General features: G+C 43.3%; 1 protein-coding gene across 2 annotated transcripts in view; it reads right to left on the bottom strand.

Moving 5' to 3' along the window:
• sh2d3ca (SH2 domain containing 3Ca) overlaps positions 1-20,128 on the bottom strand; it is a 40,568-nt gene that overhangs the window by 17,903 nt on the left and 2,537 nt on the right. For both annotated transcript variants that reach the window (XM_026339796.1, XM_026339797.1), the window contains exon 4: positions 18,248-18,287. In XM_026339796.1, the coding sequence (XP_026195581.1) occupies positions 18,248-18,287 (40 nt within the window). The remainder of the gene's footprint in view (positions 1-18,247; positions 18,288-20,128) is intronic.

The raw sequence follows: 20,128 nt of genomic DNA, 5'->3' as shown, positions 1-20,128 counted from the left end.
TCACTTTGTGCCTTTTGTAAAACACCAATTTAAAAACTAAAGTTAATGAAAATGCTAAATGAAATGCTACCATACAGGGACCTGATGTCGCTTAATTTCTTGTTTAATTTTCTCCAAAATGTCTACCTTGTAAAAGGCAGAACAGGCCTGTTCTGGCCAGACAGGGTTTCCACAGCACAGGTGCATATGCCAGGTTTACAAGAAGTGGCTCCCTTTAGTTGATTTAATCTCAAAATAGGCCTGCAGTTTGCATAACTACTCCATATAAATGTGTCTGAGGGACAAGGGCAGTATGTTAATGGCTTGCCCGGCTGCAGATGTCTGTTATCTGTTGGTTTGGGATGTGGAAGGCCTGTTGCAGTAATGAAGGGATGGGTCGATGTCCACACAAGAAAATCATCACGCAGAATAAACAACACGCCAACACCAGCACACATAATATAAGACGCACGCGCACATACTCACGCCCCCACTCTCCTACTGTCGACTCAGCAGTGCCACACCTATAGATGCTGTTGCCATGGTAACGCCATACTCTGTACGTCCCAGCTGGTGTTTCGCTCAGGAAAAATTTATGGGCGTGTGGGTGACACGCAGAGGTTAATGTGCCCCATGTGTGCTCTGCTCTGTCATGTGCAGTGGGGTGTGTTGAAGAGGAAAAAATGGCAGGTCCAAATCACGGTATCCCCATTGTGTGTATGATTGTGTGTGCTTTTGGGATCTCTATTCCAATAATATTAAAGTCATCAGTTTTCTTTGTGGGCAAATTGGTTGGTTGCGCAGTTCGCCCCTGAGTGAGCACTGCAAGACATCTAACAAATCCAGATTCAGCTTGAATTTAGTCCACTGAAGACAGAGAGTGAAAGACTAAAATGCAACAGAAGCATTTAGCTCAACTTCACTGCCAAGAACTCCCAATCCGAATTAATTAAAATCCGATAGTAGAACCACAACAATAGTGATGGAGCCACACTAGAGTAAACAAATACCTCAGCAGCCCACTCATTTACACTGCTTTTTGCTATTTTCTCACGATGACTCATGCTTTTAATTTACTCACATTACTGTACAGTGTGTGGTGGCCTGGGTTTCTGCCAACATGGCTGAGAGGATTTGTGACAAGAAAAGTGTTTAGCAGCCATGTCTCCAGCTGTTCAGTTTTGTTAACCGTAGCATCACTCCACACAGGAACTCGCCGCGTGGAGCGTGGTCATAGGGGTAACACAGCGCACTTTAACCAACCTCTGCCACACCTCTGTCAAACAGACGTAGTTTCAAACAGGAAGGGCGATGATAAGATAAGCACCAGTGTGAGAAATTTGTGATTTAATTTTTTTATCTGCTTTTTGTTGCCCCTCATGCCTCAGTCCTCCCTCACTGAGGTGCAATTTATAGACCGCTTGAACGTCCAAACACATCTGACTCATCATACAGCTTTCCTTCCCTTCACTGCTTTATTTTGCACAGCTCTTCATCGACTTTCACCTTCTTCCTCCTACCATGCTTCAGCTAAACACGGTGGCTTTTCTCTGCGCTTCTTCACGTCTCATTTGACATGCTCTGCTTTGTTTGAACTCTTGCTCTTTGTTTTCCTCATACGCTTCGTCATTGGGCGACGCAGCTACCTGCTTTCCAACTATAAATGGAAGGAGATGGATCGTCTCGTTTGGTGTTTCCTAACCAAAATCACAGCTAATGTCTGTCTCTGCTCTTACATTTTCTCGCTTAATATGCACTTTATTATCCCGCCAACTTGTTCCATTACCTTCTCTCTTCCTCCTCCTCTGTTCCTCTATCCCTTCTCCTTTAAGTTAATCATAAGTCTCTTTTTCCATCTCTTCACTGCCACTTCATCTCACGCTCCATCCCTCCTCCTGCTCTAACCTGACATCCCTCAACCACATATAATTCTGCTCTCTCTATGCACTCTCCGTCACCGATCAGTCGCTCCGTCGGTGTGTAGTTGTTCGTGTGTGTTGATGTCATCCAAAAGCAGAGGCATCACCTTCGCCTTCCATCAGCAAAACAAGAGAGACAGAGAGTCAAGCAATGCATTAGGAGGCCAGGAGAAGGAAATTAAAATACTGTAGGGTACATGCTATACTTTACAATGGGCACATTTCTTCACAAGAGTTAAGATTAAGATTAAGTTTCAGTTAAAATCCTCCATGTTTTATATTTTTTATGCAGGAAATGTGCTTTTTGACTCAACTGAAAACAAATCCCGCCTTTCTCCATTTATTAAACACAAGTCTTTCATCATATAATTATCTGTTGCCATTAGGATAAAGGATATCTTCATTTTGCCTTCACTGAAACAGAAGCTATTAGTGTCTATGACAACGAGGACGAGCCCAGGACAGCTGAATGTTGCTTCAGGCATTTTATTCTCACAGCTGAAAATACATATCGACCCTTTCATTCTGGCAGCTCAGAGAAAAGAAGGTTGGGAGAAATGCTGATGTCAGCAAACTGGTACCACTTCCAAATACCTCCTTGTGAGAAATGTGTTAATTACAGTATGGTACATCAGTGTCCACTCACAATAATACATTTGTTCAGTCTGACACTAATAATTCTTCAGAAAAACAAACTGCACCCACTCACACACAGACCCATACATGTACACACAATTGCCCCCGAGGGTTCTGCCACTCACAGTCATCCTCTCCTCTGTGGTCTGAACCATTAATGGCTAATTAGCAGTTTTTTGGGGGTAAAAGGTCACCAAAGTGATGGATGGAAGGTCAAAGGACTCATCAATACTAAGCTTCCTCTGTTAGAAAACACACAAACACATGCATTTATGTTGTATTTTTGTGTCTTGATGCAGAAAAATGCATGAATTTAAACATATATTGCAACCAAGAAGATGTGCAGTATACACACATTCACACATCCATTCCTTACTTGCAATTTAACCGCAAGCATGTACCATTACCACCCATACTAAGACCATCCATCGTGGCAGTGACAGGTGTGAGGGGGAAGCCACAAACCACAAAAGGACTTCTCCTATACAGTTAAACAGGAAAGAGCCAAAAAGGGAGGAAGCATCTGTACGATGATGCAAATCTATATATGAGTCATTATGTTGGTAACAGCACAATAAAATTCCAAATTGTGACACGTTATCCTGCATTTTTACATTTAGTTAAACATTATGGATGTTATGTATTACAGCTTTAACGCTACTTATCTTTCTGTTTTAAAAGTCTATGATGGATTCTCGTTGCCATGGATACAACACATATGGTGACACAGCGTCTAATTAATTAATCAGTGATTGACAGCAGAGGATTATTCAGCTCTGCTGGTTCAAACGTTGACAAGAAGCCAGGTGTAAACAAAAAAGATGGACAGTGTCAAACAAACACTGCCGCAGCTTTCAATGTTTTTTTTGTTTTTGTTTTTGTTTTTACTATTACACACATATTCAATTCCTATTCGTGTACGTTAGTCGTAATGCATTATGAAAATGTTGCATTGCTCACTCTATTATCGGGGATTAGGGTCAACTTTAAGCTTTGAACAAAGCTCAAATGGGATCAAATCCAGAGAAAGGAAAGAACTCAAAACTACTTGTTTTCTTAAGGCATTAAGAAGCAAAATCTAGACTGTGTAAACTAACTGCAACCACATTTTTTGTCTTTTTTCATGAAAGCTTGAAATCCACAGAGCTTCTATGCTGCCCTTTGAATGCTCAGGAATATTTTACATTTTGCAAAATAGGCTTATTTTTAGCGAGAGTTTTATGTGAGAACATTGATACCATTCCCGCACACATTTATTAGGTCACAGTAGGGAAGTGTGTCAAGTTTATCTGTAGCTCGGTCACAGTGACATCTTACTCCGCAAACAATCACCTATCGACTGGCCTTGGAACTTACAGACACACCCGCTGCACAGGAGGCGATGATGATGGTGCAGCTGAAGCCGGAAATACAGTGGCAATAAAGAGAAGGATGAGAAGTGAATAAATTATGAAAAAAGTAGGACTGGAAGAAACAATAACTGAGTAAGTTACAGAGGGAGAATTAGAGAGAGGCGTTAGGAAGGGAAGGAAGAAAAGACAGTGGCTACGGTTTGATCCAATAGGTGGAATACGTGCGTACATCAACTGGTTTTATCTCTCTCATACAAGCATACACACACAGACCCTTCGTTGTCACCCCTCATCATGCCGACTGGCAAAAAAAAAAATTAAAAAAGCACACCCTAGAGCTGTGATGCCATTGGCCAGCAATGATGTCATCTCTTCCTGGAGGTTGAGCAGCAAACTGTACAATTGGTTGGCTGAGGCAGACAGTAGGAGAGCGCTGCTGAGGTATCAATTCCATTCATACAGAGGCAGCAATGGAGCGTGTGTGTGTGTGTGTGTGTGTGTGTGTGTGTGACCACTCCCCACTGAGACATGCAGGCAGAGCTATAGGGATCGCGTTCATCATTCAAGACACAGACAGCACCTGCTGGGAAGCTCTCTAATGGGCATGCACACACACACACACACACACACACACACACACACACACACACACACACACACACACACACACACACACTCACATTGGAATTCCGCTTAAATGCGCACTATCAAATATGCAAGTAATGAAGCATGCACACACACACACACACAGTTGCACATGCACAGCTGATGGGGGTTGGGAGGGCTGAGATGGGTGTTTTCTCCTTGTTGTTACCGGGCTGTTGTCATGGTGATGCAGATGGAGCTTTTACTGCTAGCTGAGACTCACACTTTGCGATGAACAACACAAACCCACCGACACACACACACACACACACACAATCTCACACCTCTTCTCATTGATGACGGCATATGCACACCTTTTGAGAGCTGCTTGCCCTCGGAACTGCTTTCAAGCAACAGAGAAAATAGGAAACAGAAAGTGTCTCGCTTTTAGTGTGCGTGCATGTGTGTGTGTGTGTGTGTGTGAAGGTGTGAGTATAAACACTCCCATGAGTAGCAATAGGCACGCTCCTATAAGAGATGCTCATGGGAAATTAGCCTGTGATAGCCTGTTACAAGGTACTGAACGTTCATTCTCCTTCTTCTCTTTCGCTCCTTCCTCCCCACATGTTTCACTCCACCCTCCTCCACTTACACCCACACCTCCCACCCATCACAAAAACACCTCGGTTTAGAGTATGATGTCACTTGTGGGCTTGTAATCGCCAGAAAAGCTGTTCGGATTTCTTCCAAGACTTCACGTGTGAACACAAGATGCAAAACAAACCTGAATCTCAACCAAACATACTGTAGTATATGAGAAGTACACAAACACACACACACACACACACACACACACACACACATTATAGATAGATACAAATCCAAATACCACACACTGAAAGCCATTTTGCCAACCATGATAATGAAATTTGACATGTCCTAGCTGCAGGGTGTTCTTTGCCTGTGCCTCCTCCACTATTCTTTTATATGTGGACCCCCCATTGCTTGTTTATTACACACAGAAACAAAACAACTGATCTATCGACACAGTCCCCTCTTACATGTCCCTCTGTGTCACTGATTAAATTAATCTCATTTACTAAAACCTAATGGTTATTCATATGCATGACTTATAAACTATGTGTTCCAGCACGTGAGCTGCAATTCTGTCTTATTAGCAGAGGTGCTAATCTAAATTGAATTGAACTATGTCCAACAAAGCTTATCAAATATCAGCCAATTACATCTGTTTAATCTTTAATCAGTAGCGGTATCTGCTTCACATTATCCCCCCAATCTTCTTCATTAATAACTAAAAACATATCATGTAAAACTCTTTATCTGTCAATTTACTGATAATTGGAAAAATTCAATAAATATGTTTCAGCCATTATATGTAGACCCATGCTCACAGGCATGTGTAGGCATGCACGCATACATAAATACATGTCTGTAGATGTGTGTGTGTGTGTGTGTGTGTGTGTGTGTGTGTGTGTGTGTGTGTGAGAGAGGGAATGAGCAAGTGTCTTCATTGCCATTCTCAGCTGCTCTCTGCAAATCATCCGGAGACGTTTTAACAGCCCCATGTCTTTTCATAAAGGAAAACGATGCATTAAAAACTCCACAGAGGTCCAAGGCCTTCTGTAACTCAAACACACTTTAGCTAGTGAGAATTATTAGAAATGATAAATATAAAGGCAACGCTGATGTGGTGAGGCAGAAAACCTTCACCTAAATACTGGTAAAATTGAAACAACAGCTTATGCATGCCTATGTTGAGTCTAAATAAATCAATAAATAAACAAAATGATGATTTTAATATAGGGTAGGGTGATGTGGTGGAAGCTACTTCCATAACAAAGAGAATATTATTTAAATTAACTGAATTACCACAAACATCTGGGCCATCTGTGTCTGAAAGGTGCCATCTTCCAGGCTGCATCCATTGTGCATCATTTGAACCAGAAAACTCTGCTTTCCCTATCAAACAATGGGCTTTGAAGCCGTGAGTGCACGACTACCCGTGCAAGAACTGCTGTTCGTTTCATCTGGGAGAACTGAACCTTTAAAGCTGCAGCCCATCCAATAGCCTCTAGGTTCCATAAGGTCACGAGAGGTCAAAGATGAAGAGAGCAAACAATTGGCAACCTCCTGGCCCAAATCCCTTCACTATGCCGCGCTCCCTCTCAGCTGTGCCTTTCCCAGCATATGTGAGCGTGGTGTGTGTACGTGTGGATCCCCAGGCATGTGTGATTTCTTCAGCGGGAGACTGGAGGAGAGACTTCAGAGGACTGATACACACACACACACACACACACACACATTGTTCAGCCCCTGTCAGTACTAAAAGTTTGCCTGTAAAACTCACAGGCACTTGACTTTATTCATCTTAAAACACTTCCCATTAGAAAGTGTGAATGAACAGTCTTGCAATAAAAGATGATTCAGAGTGAAGAGTGAGAAGAGGACGAATATTATTTTTTATCAAATCAATGGTGAACGGAGAGAATGTAATACATAAATGACATTAATGTTCGATACAACCAGCCTACATTCAACGTGAAATTACACTTTAATGTTCGGTTTCCAAGAGCTCTTTCACAATCCAAAATCATCTATGGATCATTTCACTTCACTTAAGTAATTTCAGCATCCGCTCACATCAGGAGCAGCCATCCTTCAACAGCAGCAGCTTAGGCCAACAGAGACTGTGATTGGCCAATCTAAAGAGGCAAAGACACTAAAGGATGAAGAAGCAAAATGTACATTTTCACTAAAGTAATTACTTTAAGCCCTACACCTTCACTTTTGAGACAGAAGAAGATAATTATAATACTGAGTTAAGGAGTGTTTTAACTCCAGGCAGGTGTTTTTAGAAAAATCTCTCCTCCACCTCCAGCCTCTGTTTAAAGAGTCTAGACTATGATTAAATGCACAGCACTATTCACCATAGGTTTATGTTCTTATGGTTTTCAGTTTTAAAGCTTCCTTCTATTATGTCAGCAGAGAGAAAATGATTACATGAAGCACTGAGCTGTGTGATCCTGCCCCGCAGCTAAAAGTCACGATAAGGAGAGAGACCGCTGCGTTTTTATTTTTTTGTTGTTGATGTTGTTTTTAACTGGTTTGAATGGTGACCATGTTTTGCAGTTTGCTGCCATCACCTGATTGTTCTTATTGGTTTAAGGACTGATCTCATTGTGATGTGAGCTTTTCACGTGTACAACTAACCTTGCAAACAAGTTAACATCATGAGATAAGAGCTTTACCGAACCATATGTCAACACATCTGTTAATCCATATTTCATCTTGTTAGGAATCAAAGCTCTTTCTACCTTTTAGACTCATCTGTCTAATAGTGGTCTCCAGTTAAAGGATCATTTAACTGTCAGTGTTTTGTCTGACCTACTAAACCGAGCTGAAGATTAAATAGCAGCAGAAGGACAAACCGCTGCTGAAGAATAAATAATGCTTCCTTCAAAGCAGAGAAGACTTGTGATGTTTTTCACTAAGAAATCATCACCCCACATTCCCCAGCTATGTTAGCATGCACGCTCTCCAGGAAAAACCTGAGGCGATCCTGGAAAGCGATTCTGAAAAGGGACTCATTGAAATCTAACAGCGCTGGTCCTCCACTTCAATATTTAGAGTAGATTCAGACAGACATAGAGAACCAGCTATAGAAAGTGTGCTTGTATTAGCTGATTGGCATTAACTGGTTTATTCATGCTTAACAATCACACTCATTCACGGCAGTGCGGCTATTAGCTGAAATTCAACATCCAATCATGTCGATGCAGCCATTATAACCTGATTCCTCACACTGTTATTTCATCCACCGTCCAAAGCCTCCTGACTTCTTGTTGCTGTTGTGACTGTAGCAGTATGATATTACTGAACTGCACCCCGAAAGGTACGAGGTTCGTGATGCGGTTAGAAAGTTGCATTAAGTGATCACTTTGAGACAGTTGACTAGTAGTGTTGATTGCTTTTACTGTGTATCTAATCCTACTGTTCACCTAATGCCCAAAAGATCATGGGTTAACATAAAATCTTCTCCTGACATGTCCACAATAAACCAGTAATTGACATAGAAAACTTTATCATTTCCTGTTAGATATTACAAGTCAAAAAATGAAGAACAAATTTATAAAATGTACTGGAGCACAAAATACACAGTCATACATGCATAAATACACACACATAAATCGCTGACACATGTAAACACACATACACACACACAAACAGCCAGGGTTGTTGCTCATTACTGCCAAAAACATCACAGCACTCTAATGAGGATGTAGACTCTGGAACAATACAATTTCAGCATGCACATACACACACACACACACATATCTGCCCTTCACACTATGAGCCCTGCAGGGTGTGACAGGCAGGAACGCCAAAAGAGGATTTGTGGTGAAAAGCTTTGGGGACGAGGGCGAAAGGGAGCGAGAGAGATAGGAGGAGTGGAGAAGAGGGGATTACATTGTGAATATTTCAATACTAAAACATACCAATTGGCTTGGGCTCGGACAGATACACACACACACATACATGCATCAGCAGAGCCATTTCTTCTGCAGCGAGCTTAGCGCTAACTAGACAGAGTGTGGGGTGATGGGTAAAGCTAATACAGAACCACTGGGACCCCCAGGGATCTGAATGACAAGCTGATTGCTGGTTAAACTGCTGTGACTGACTAAAGTGACCAAGGTCTTCATATTATTCTAAGATAATGTCTAATGTAAAAAGGGCGCATCAGACGTCTATGAAAGTAGATGCAACAACCTAACATGCAGGAGAGGAAGATGTGTGAAATTGTTTTGTTTACTTAAAACTAATAAAGGCACATACTGTGAACTATATGAACTCCATAGAAAGGCCTCAGAATAGACATAAAGCCAATAGAACCAGTTCAGTTTTTATTAAACTGTGACCTGTTCTTGGTAGACGAGACATACAGAAGGGACATCAGTGCAATAAAACAGCCGTAAGCGACATAGAAAGATGAGATAAATACCAGTTTAATCAACTTTAAATTAAAATAAATGTCTGTACAAACAAAAAAAAATATTCCGGAAATGTGTTTGAGGTTGCAGAAATAGAAACTGGGGTAACAATGCATGGGAATGGCCGACAAAGAGGTGCCATGTTGCGAGGTTGGAGGTCGACCGTAACGTTTCAGATGCGGTCGTGCTGCAGAAATGCGAAAAAGGACAGAGGGGCCGGCTGCTGGCTGGCATGAAGGCTGCCACATGCTACTCAGGTCAGCAGGGAATTAGGCTACAGAATCAAGCAGGGGGGGAGAGAGATAGAAAAACAGGAGGAAAGTGAGGGGCAAGTGGCTGGCAGAAAAAAGGATTAACTCCAAAAACAATGAGCATACGGGAGGGGATCATTCTGCACATATTTGTGTCTGTTTACGTATTTTTGTTTGTGTCGCTTTTTGTGGGGGTTATGTGGGGGGGGAATGGGGTGTTTGCCTCTGCAGGACGTGGTGGAAGCACTGGGTATAATGCAGACACAATGGATAAGCTGCATGTGTGTGTGTTTGTGTGTATGTGTGTGTTCACAGTTAGCACACTGCAGTCTAGACCAGGGGATCGAGTGTAATCTCTCTCCACTGACACAGCTGATGAGCAGAGGTCACGCACCGTGTCAACACTTTGTGTTCTGAAATTCACACTGATACCTTGTATCAGAGCACTTTACATTTTATTGGCTATAAATATAGGTTTGTGTTTATTTCAGGTTTAAAAACAGAAATGGTAGAGGTTTCAATATGCATAGTGGAGACATTTCTATTCCAGTTGTGGTTCTATTGACCACTAATGAACGCTCGTGAAGCAAAGGCAGCACGAACACGACAGTCTGAGATACAATGTGAGTGCTTACTTTCACAGTATCCCAGAAGACACATCATATTTTTAAATGTTTATTGACGTTTAATTTTTTAAATATGTTTCCCCGAGTGTTCACGTTTTCAGTTGCTCTTTTTATTCAGATAAGAGGTTCCATGAGTGTCTATGAGAAAAGTGCTATGACTGTAAATATTAGAAGTAATGATTACCCCCTGAGGGCAAAGAAAAAGCACCAATGTGACACTGAATGTGCAAAACAAGCAATGATTAAAGCTTTACTCGTCAGTGTTTGGGCTACATGACAGACACTAATGTGCTTGACGGGCTATGTTAAATTAGAATAGATTGGAGAATCAATATTGGTCTAAAGAAAAAAAAAATCCCACTGTTTGTAAACAAACCAAAGTTGCAGAGAATTAAGCAATTATTTTTCATAATTGAAAGGCTCCCACTTAACTTTACCCATTGAGTGATTGCTAATTAATTCTCCCCCCCCCCCCCCCCCCACTCACACAAACATATCCCCTACCACAGCCGCCACTACACAGGGACCCCATGACAGATTTAATTAAAATAATTTCATTACTCTGATCTTTCAAACACTTCGCTCTAAACAAAAGCAGACGGCTCCAAAACCTAGAAAGAAAAGAGCCTAGCGTGTCTCCCTGCATGATTGTTTTCTGACGTTTGCTTTCACAACAACTAAACAACCAAAGTAATCCAGCATGAAGGCACCGACTCGCTCGCAGAGTTGTCACCCTGACAAAAATGTCCCGCTGACAGATACAAGGTGGGACACACACACACAACACCTAACATGGGGATTACTGCCCTGAAACCACACACTCAAACGCAGCTCTGCGGCCATAATTACAACAACACAGTTGGCTGCAATAAACAACGTGGCATGACGGGGAGGAGAGGAGAGAAGAGAAGAGAGGGGAAGACTTGTACATCTCCCAGCCACTTAAGTCCAGCACAGTATCATAACCCCAGGCAATAACGTCTTTTGGTTCTCATCTATTTCCCATTATCTCTTCTCCTCTCACTGCTGTCATGTATAATCTGTGAGACTGCGCTGGTTGACGTTTTAGATATACGAGCATCAAATATCGAGCATTACTGACACAGTAGCAAACGGCACACACACATACACTGCTCACTGTATGTCAGTTTGTCCCAGCAATAAGGTCAGATATTGGGTTTCATGCAACCAGCCAGAATTAGACCAAAGTAAAACGGATACCGTAAGGATACTGTATGCTTCACTCTACTGCACGCTTCACACACTTTCGATCTGTGGGACACACAAACACACAAGTCACATAAACACCCCCCTTTCTCTCATTCTTACAAATTAAAACCCAAAACTCTCCCAAATCTCTCTCCTCCCTCTCCATTCACACAGTTCACACTTCACCACACCTAAGCACCGCACAGCTTCTATGATATCATAAGTCTGCCAATGATATACAAGCGGCTGGCGGGACGGGACAGGGTGCACACACACACACACACACACACACACACCTCCAACGCAGACACGCTGTGTGATATCAGAGCACACACACACGGTACTACCTACTGATGACATGTCATGTGCTGAGTGCACTTTGTTACATCCATAAAAAGCACAGACTGTCTATTTCTCTGTCACAACACATGCAAACAAACAAACACACACGCACAGATGCTCACTCACCTGCACCTGCATGAAGGACCCCCGGTAGAAGCAGCACGCTGCAGCCGACAGGGCACTCCACAGACTACACCTCTCCGTCATGGTGGGCACACACCTTTCCTCAAACCCTTCCACTTGCTCCTTTTCTGCTTTTCCTCTACTTCACCTCTCCTACTTCTTGTCTTCCCCGTCTTCAGTGTCCTCCTGTGCCTCTCTGCTCTACCTCAGGTGTCCCTTGACTGAGCCTGTCCCACCCTCGCCTGCCTGCCTCCCTCTCTGTCTCGCTAACAGCCTCTCAACATAGTGCCACCACTACAAAACCAGGCTACAAGCTAAACAGCTAACACCACAGCTACAGCTTGCAAGCAGCTGCTGGTAACCGCATCAGCTATTAGCTATGAGCGAGCTGCTAACAGCTGGTACTGATAAGAGCGAGGGATATTACAGCTCCTGACATCTCTGGTGCTTCTCTCCTGCACCGGCTTCTGTCCCCTCTGCTCTTCGCTTCTCTTCCCTCTCACTGCACTTGCTGCACTTCACGCGGCTGCTAGGGATTACCTCATTGCTTGCTGATGAAAGGAGTGTGGGTGGGGGGAGGGTTGGACCAGAGGGAGAGAGAGAGAGGATGGGAGGGAGGGATGGATGGATGGAGGGTGGGAGGGACAGAGGTGGAGGTGGAGGGGGGGGGTGAACGCTAGCAGGCACAAGCACAGAGGAGTGTTGTCGAATTGCAGGCAGAAACCCCACCCACCCTCTCAACCCCCCCCCCCCCCCCCCCCACTTCAGTGCTGAGACAATGCTGACACAAGGGGGGGGGGGGGGGGAGGGGGGGGGATAAAGATGAAGGGAGCAAAAACAGAGAGAAAGTAGGAAAAAGATGGGAGGAGGGAAAGAAAAGATAATTACAAGACGAGACGATAAATGAAGAAGAATTGGACAGAAGGAGAGATAGGAGGAGGGGGTGCAGCCTCCCAAAGGAATCTAACCTTTCTTTTGCCATGAAAGGGACTCAACGGGGGTGCCCCACCACACACACACACACACACACACACACAGTACAGATGTACACACATTTGAATGCATATTCACACCTTTCATTTCAACTGCATGCCAGCATATTCACACCACTATATATTCCTAGAGCTAGCAGAGGGCACAAAGAATTTGGTTATGGTGAAATATATTAAGTGTGTGCGTGTGTGTGTGTGTGTGTGTGTGTGAGAGAGAGAGAGAGAGGATATAATAATGTGTCTCTAAAAAGCCATGCAGACTGCAGCTAGACAGCTCATTATAAGCTGAAACACAGAGGCAGGTGTTTCAAGGATAACACAGTGTGATTTTCACCGGCCCATTTCACACACACACACACACACACACACACACACACACACACACACGCACATACCAGCAGGGAGATGTCAGGAGGGGTGGGGCTCTGCCTTCAGAGGTCTGAGTGAGTGACATCATTGAGGACGCTTCACCATGGCAACACTGCGAGAGCCTTGACAGCATCCAAAATTCTGACACTGCATTTAGTGTGGTCTGCACCACTGCAGGGAAGCAGAATGCAAGAGAGAGAGAGAGAGAGACATAGAAGAGGAATACGCAACCCACCGGGTCACAGTAAACAAACTCTCTCTTCTCTTTCTCTGCTTTTCTTTCTTTGCCTTTGAGGTCATCTCTGCACCACACGGACATGAAGGCACAGCATCAGATGATCGTCATCTAATCTGTCTCATCAATGCATGCTAGTGGGTCAGAGGCAGAGAGGAAGAAAAAGGCCTCTAGATAAGGAGCTACAAGACTCAGGATGGATTCATTAACTGCAGCGTCTCCTCTTAATGTAATCTCAAACCATCCAGCGGTGGATTAGACAGATTACACAGTGGGGACACAAATAATCTCATAAGAGGGGCCCTGTGCATTCCTTCCCTCAATCCTCTATAATACCATGCCAAAACAATCACAGCAATCAGCAAGTTACATCTGGCTGCTGCGCCTCACACACAAAAACACACACACACTGAATTGACTACTTTCAAATATTATTTTGATTTTGAAAGTATCCCACCATCGTCATATTTTCTTGTGGTTTGATGCAAAATACATTCTAAAAACTCGGATATCTAATATGACATATCAGCTGGCTGCTGTTAGAAGCTGTGGCTGGATATCAAAGATCACCAACAAACCAAATGCATCGATGTATTATAAATAGTTATATGTTTTCTCTAGCCTTTCTCTATAATGCACAGTGTGCTTAAAGTCCCATCATCCAAGCTGCTTTAATGTAGTGTTAACAGACTGAACTGTCCACAGACACAGTTGAAAGAAAAATGGTTGTAACTTTTTGTGCCTGTGGGAGGACTAAAGAAAGTCTTGCTCTTACTTTAGCGTCTCAAGCACTTCATTACCCTGAATCATCCCTCTTCTTTATCTTTCCTTTTCCTTCCTCTACTGCTTCCCTTTAAATCACTCTGTCTGTCTTGCTTTAATTTCCCCACATTCACCAGCGTCTCTGTCAGAAAATGTGTTTCTCCATTTTCTTCCATTTCTTTTCCTGTCAGCATTTTCTCCGTTACCTACATTGCCATTCGTAGAACTTATCCCTCCTCTTTTTAGCATTCCTGTGTCCCTGAACTCCCTATCTCTGTGCTCTGTTGAATCCAATCTTTCTCCAACCCTTCTTGCCACTCTGCTCCTCCCCTCACCTCTCCCTTCTCCGTATCCCCACCTCTCATCACTAGTCTCACCTCCTCCTCTCAGCCTCCTCCTCTCTCTGACCACTGCCTTTCCCTCCCTTCACGCCCCGTCCTTCCCTTCCCCTCCATGGCTGTACCTCCTTTCCTCCACTCCTCTATTTCTACATCTCCTCCCCTGCATGGAGGCGGTCTTCAGTTAAATATTAATTAGTGAGCCCCATCCCGCAGGCTGATAGTGAGCACAATGGAGAATCCCTGCGTGTGCCTGCAAGCATCACACTAATGAAATGATTGTGTGTGAGTGTACGTGTGTGTGTGTGAGGGAGAAAAAGCGAGAAAATAGACAGCGAGAGAGAGAGAGAGTGTGAGTCACGAGAGAAAAATGTGTATGTGTAGAGATCAAAAGAGACACACTGAGGCCAGATCTAGATCATATGTTTATACAATATAAATATCTTTATGTGTGTCTATATGTGTGTGTCTAAGAACAAAGACCAGCCTCCTCTGTGGGTTAGGACAGGCATACAGATAATGATCTGAGCGTGTGTGTGTGTGATTGTCATCAGTGTGTTTTCACAGCGGTGGTCACGCTCACACAACTGGTTAATCTATACCGGAGAAGCAGATACGTGTTTCAAGGCCTGAACATCAGACTACAATAACGATGCAGAGAAGAAAGAAGACTCAGACACGTAGGGAAATATAAATTCAGGTGTGAAATAGTTCAATTAAAAATCAGCTGTCCCGCTTTAATCACATTAAAATGACTAAGGGTTCCTGCAGAGACAAGTGTGAATAAAGCAGTGTGTAAAACTGTCTTAATGAGATCGAGATCACCTCAATCTAAAAAGGAATCTTTTAGTCAGTGTTATTACCAGGTCCTCTTTGCTAATGCAGTTGTCCTGTATTTCTGTCCTGTTAGCAAATGTTAGGACGCTGTTTAAATTGCTGGTGTGTCAGCTGATAACAGAAAAATTATACGTGTAGCAAACTCATAATATTGTGGCTTTCAACATACTATTATTTACAGCAGAGTATTGTTTTATACTGCTTCATAGAGTGTTTGTGTTTGCGTCCATGCCCTGAAAGTCACATTTTACACGTGACTATGTGTTAAAACTCCATAAAATTTCCTGCATCTATTTGTTGACTTAAATAAAAATGATTCATGTAATAATCCAAAATGTCAGTGTGTGTGTGTGTGTGTGTGTGTGTGTTCACTCTATGTGATGTCAGTCTGCTCTGTGAGGGAAAAGAATCTGAACTCTTTCCAGGGGTGTGTTACTGAGGGCCAGCCCTGAAAGTTTACACCCCCCTCTCATTTACAGAGGCGCCACATTAATTCAATCTACTGTAATAGTCACCAGCGCACACGCACACACACACACACACACACACACACGTATATGTGCCCACAGGGCACTGGCTTCATTTAATCACAGAACACACACACACACACACACAGATTTTGGAAATTCAAACCATTTGCATAATCAAACACGCAGTAACACACAGACACACAGCTGAGCCCCCTTCACACTTGCCCGTGTATTTTTAGAGCACCAGTGTGAGTCTCAAGCCAGACATGTTAATAAACCTCGTATGAACCGACCCGTTCCACCCCGCCTCCTGCCCCTCCCATCAATCTACCACCAAACCACTAAATAGGACAGGAGACAAAGCAGGGCTGGGCACACAATCACAGGGCAAGACGTCGCTCACATACGCGTCATACATGCTATTGAAAGTCAAGCTTGCACTTCAGTTACACTTTTGATTAGTGTCCTGAAAACACAGTATGGTGGGGCCAGTTTTTTACGAGCTATAAACACTTTTAAAGCAGTTTTTTACGTCTTTAACTAAAAGTAACACAAATAAAAACAGCAGACGATGAATATCGTTAGTTTCTCCTGAGTGCTTTGGGGCTTTTCTTTTATTTGAGCATATACAGATCAGATCACTTTGTTTGTTTCTTCTCTATGTCTGACATTGTCTCATTTTTCATTTAATGTGTGTGTGTGCATGTGTGAGCGTGCACGTGTGATACACGCCATTGACCTGGTCTTTGCCATTCTAAGAGGGAACACTGAGGCCAACTCTTGATTTAAACATCAGCCGTCATAAATGTTTCAGATAAATGGAAGGAGCTTTCAGGGAGTAGGTAGGGCAGATGGGGGTGGTGGTGGGAGAGAGCTGGCGTGGTGGGGTATGTATGAGGAAAAAAAAAGTAGGTGACTTGGGGTTAAAAGCAGCAACTTTTACTTCTTAGCCTTTCAAAATATGGAAGATGTGCTTGAGAGTGTGATCATTGCATGAAATGCATGGAGAAAATTCATGTTAAGAGCACTCAGTCACACGTGTCGGGATTATTTAAAATTCTAAACGTCGACTGGCGACATTTCATGTTGCTGTGACAGACACCTTAATGGCATTAAGCCCCAGTTACAGGGGCTTCCTCGTTTAATAATCATAATGCTCTGAGTGTGGACGCTTTTGTTCTTCAGGGGACAAGTGACAAACTTCTATTGGATTTTAGACAGGCCATAATACTCACATACATTACAAAGTGTACACACACTTCTACAATAAAACATTTCAGGGGCACTTGTTTCTAACTTAATTGACAATAAACGGAGATGTATCTGCATGGCACACCTTCTAATGTTTTGCTTATATTAGAAAATCATAAGCAGTAGAGAAATGAACTCTTTACTCTAACAAGGGAGGCAGTGCAGCGTAGTCAATTTGTTGTGGCCGGGGGAAGTTGGATGTATTAGTTTAACAAAAGGAAAACAGGTCAGGGTCATAGGAGAAGGCTTTTACCACTCGCCTGTGATGTATAATCAATAGAAAAGCATCCCAAGAGCTCAACAGCTCGCTTCAGTCTCTCCTCCCTGCTCGCTTACCTCTTCTTTCCTTCTTTCCTGTTGAGCTTCACCTTTTTGCTCTCAATTCCCACATTTACTCTCAGTTTAAAGTCCCATATTTTCATAAGTGTGTGTTTGTACCATGCAAGGTCGGAATGACTCATTACTATCCATCTCCAAGGTAGCGAACGGGCTTCTTGTGCTCCCTGATGTTCACAACTCTAGTATATAGCTCCATCTACTGGCTGAAGTGCAGACTGTGTGCTAACCTGCACAGAGCTGACGTTAGCACTGCTTCACTCCTAATTTAATTAGCTAAATGGCAGACTGAATTAAGCTAAATGCAGAGTGAGCCTGCTGAAATGTGTGTAACCGCTGAAGACTAATGGCTAATAATCTGTGTGCAATTACATCTAAGTGATCACATTTAAAAAAAACTAATCCAATAATGTGTGAGGGAGCAGGAAATTTAAACTGAATTGCTCATTTATGCTGAAAACTACAATTTGTATGTACCAGTATGCCAGGTATTAATGTGTGTGTGCATGTGCTGCTGCTGGAAGACTAAAACTAACCATTATTACTGATCACATCTGTTAGTATAGGGCACTGGTGCATTTTAGTCTTATTTATGCCGCAAAGACAAACACAGGTGGACTTACCTGGACATATTCAGCTTGGCTCTCTGCTGGCTTCATGTGGCTGAAGAGACAAAGACGTGACACAGGGAGAGTGTTAGTCAATGTAACATCAGGAGAAAGGCCGTAAAGCTCTGTTGAACTGCGTGTACGAGTGAGCTCATGTGTTTGATCTCGTCTTGTAACAGGTGCAGTACATATTACCACAGGGGGAAAAACATGGCTGTATTCCCACGACCCACTTCTGCAGCGGCCTTTCCAGTGAGAAAAGTATTGTTGCAGTCCAGCTTCATGGAAAATGGAGAGATAACAAACCCCACTGAACATCTAAGGTTGCTGAATACTGGGCTGGTCTAAGTCTCCTGGGCACCATAACTCACACTTTCACACTTATGATGGATGCGGATCATGTGTCAGAACCCCACTGTGCTGCAGTCTCGGGGAGCCGCTGCGCAGCTTTATGATACAGAGTAAGCATGAGCAAAAAGGGGCAATTACACTCCCAGACAAGTTTTAAGATCAATCGGAGCACGATGGGTCTCACAGGGCCCCGAGCAAGCGTGTTACACATGACCACAGAGCGGCCAGATCAAAGGGTCCCATCGTGGCAGTGGGCTCAGGAATGTTAATGGCTCCCACGGCGGAGCAGCCGTCCATTGCCTTCACAAGTAGCTGCTGTGCTGGAGCTCAGTTTGATACAATAAAAAGACTAAATATAAAATATTTACAACTATTACTGCAACTTGGACTGTAACTTTAAGTTGTAATTCTACAACTGTTAATTGGGTCCACTACTTACTACCATATTACAGTATGGCAGGTTAATCTATCACTAGGTCAGTTAATTAGCTAATCATCAATTAGTGTATAAAATATAAATAGTCTGGAGTAACTTCAGAAAACTCAAACATATTTGGTAGATTTTCTTGATATGAGATGAACTGATTAATTAGTTCAGTGATCACAATAGCTTCTGGGGGAATTCACCCATTAATCAGCTCATGGGCCATGATGTGCCAAACAAAGCAGCTGACATGCTTTCCTCAGTGAGGAACAATGAGCTTAAAGAACAAAATAGTGCCAGCTGATGGTCTGTTAATCAGCTGGAAAAGCAGGCAGAGAAGTGAGGAGCTGCTCTGGAGGAAACTGGAAGGATGAGAACTGGAAGGACAGACGGACAGGAGAGAACTCCTTCATGTGCACATACTGACATGAACTTGCAGCACACTATGGAGCTATATGGTATTTCCCACGCTCCCTGAGCTGAACTAATGAGCTGATTCTGCACGCTCACACATGGGAGCCCATGCACGACCGCGACAGTGCAGCCTACAAACTTGCACGCACGTTTATAAAGTTTGCAAATCCTACTGTAACACGATGCATCGCGCATGAAATGCAGGAGGCATGGAGACCTTGGCGCGCCATGGGAAAAAACGCAATCTGCTCGGCTGAGAGAGAGAGGAGGGGGCGGGGGGGGGATCCTTCCAGGAGTTTTCAGTGGGATATATCCACCCAAACTCTTCAAAACACTTCTACAACATTAGAAAACACACACCGTGAGCGCACACTAAAGCTCATATCTGTCGGTCTCCTGTGTCTGAACGAATCAATGCAAAGTAAGAACATATGAAAGCAGCAGCAGAGCTGATCAATAAAAGGAATCAATGTTACCTGCTGGCTTTAAAAAAGCGAAGTAATGAATCCTGTTATCTTCTCACTTCACACCCATCTGCCTGAGACACGTCGAGTCCAACTAAAGTCAGCGCACTGTGAGGTGTGGACCGTCCAGCTTCCCCGGTGGGTCCACACCGCACATGTGCGCCCCCTGTTTCCTACACTGACCAGGATGAACCTGTTGCTGTTTAACTTCACTCAGTTTACCAGTACTTAAATATGAACAGC

This window comes from Anabas testudineus, chromosome 22 (genome assembly GCF_900324465.2).
Source record: "Anabas testudineus chromosome 22, fAnaTes1.2, whole genome shotgun sequence".
In the NCBI taxonomy this organism is placed as follows: Eukaryota; Metazoa; Chordata; class Actinopteri; order Anabantiformes; family Anabantidae; genus Anabas; species Anabas testudineus.
This window is presented reverse-complemented; position numbering and strand designations above follow the sequence as displayed.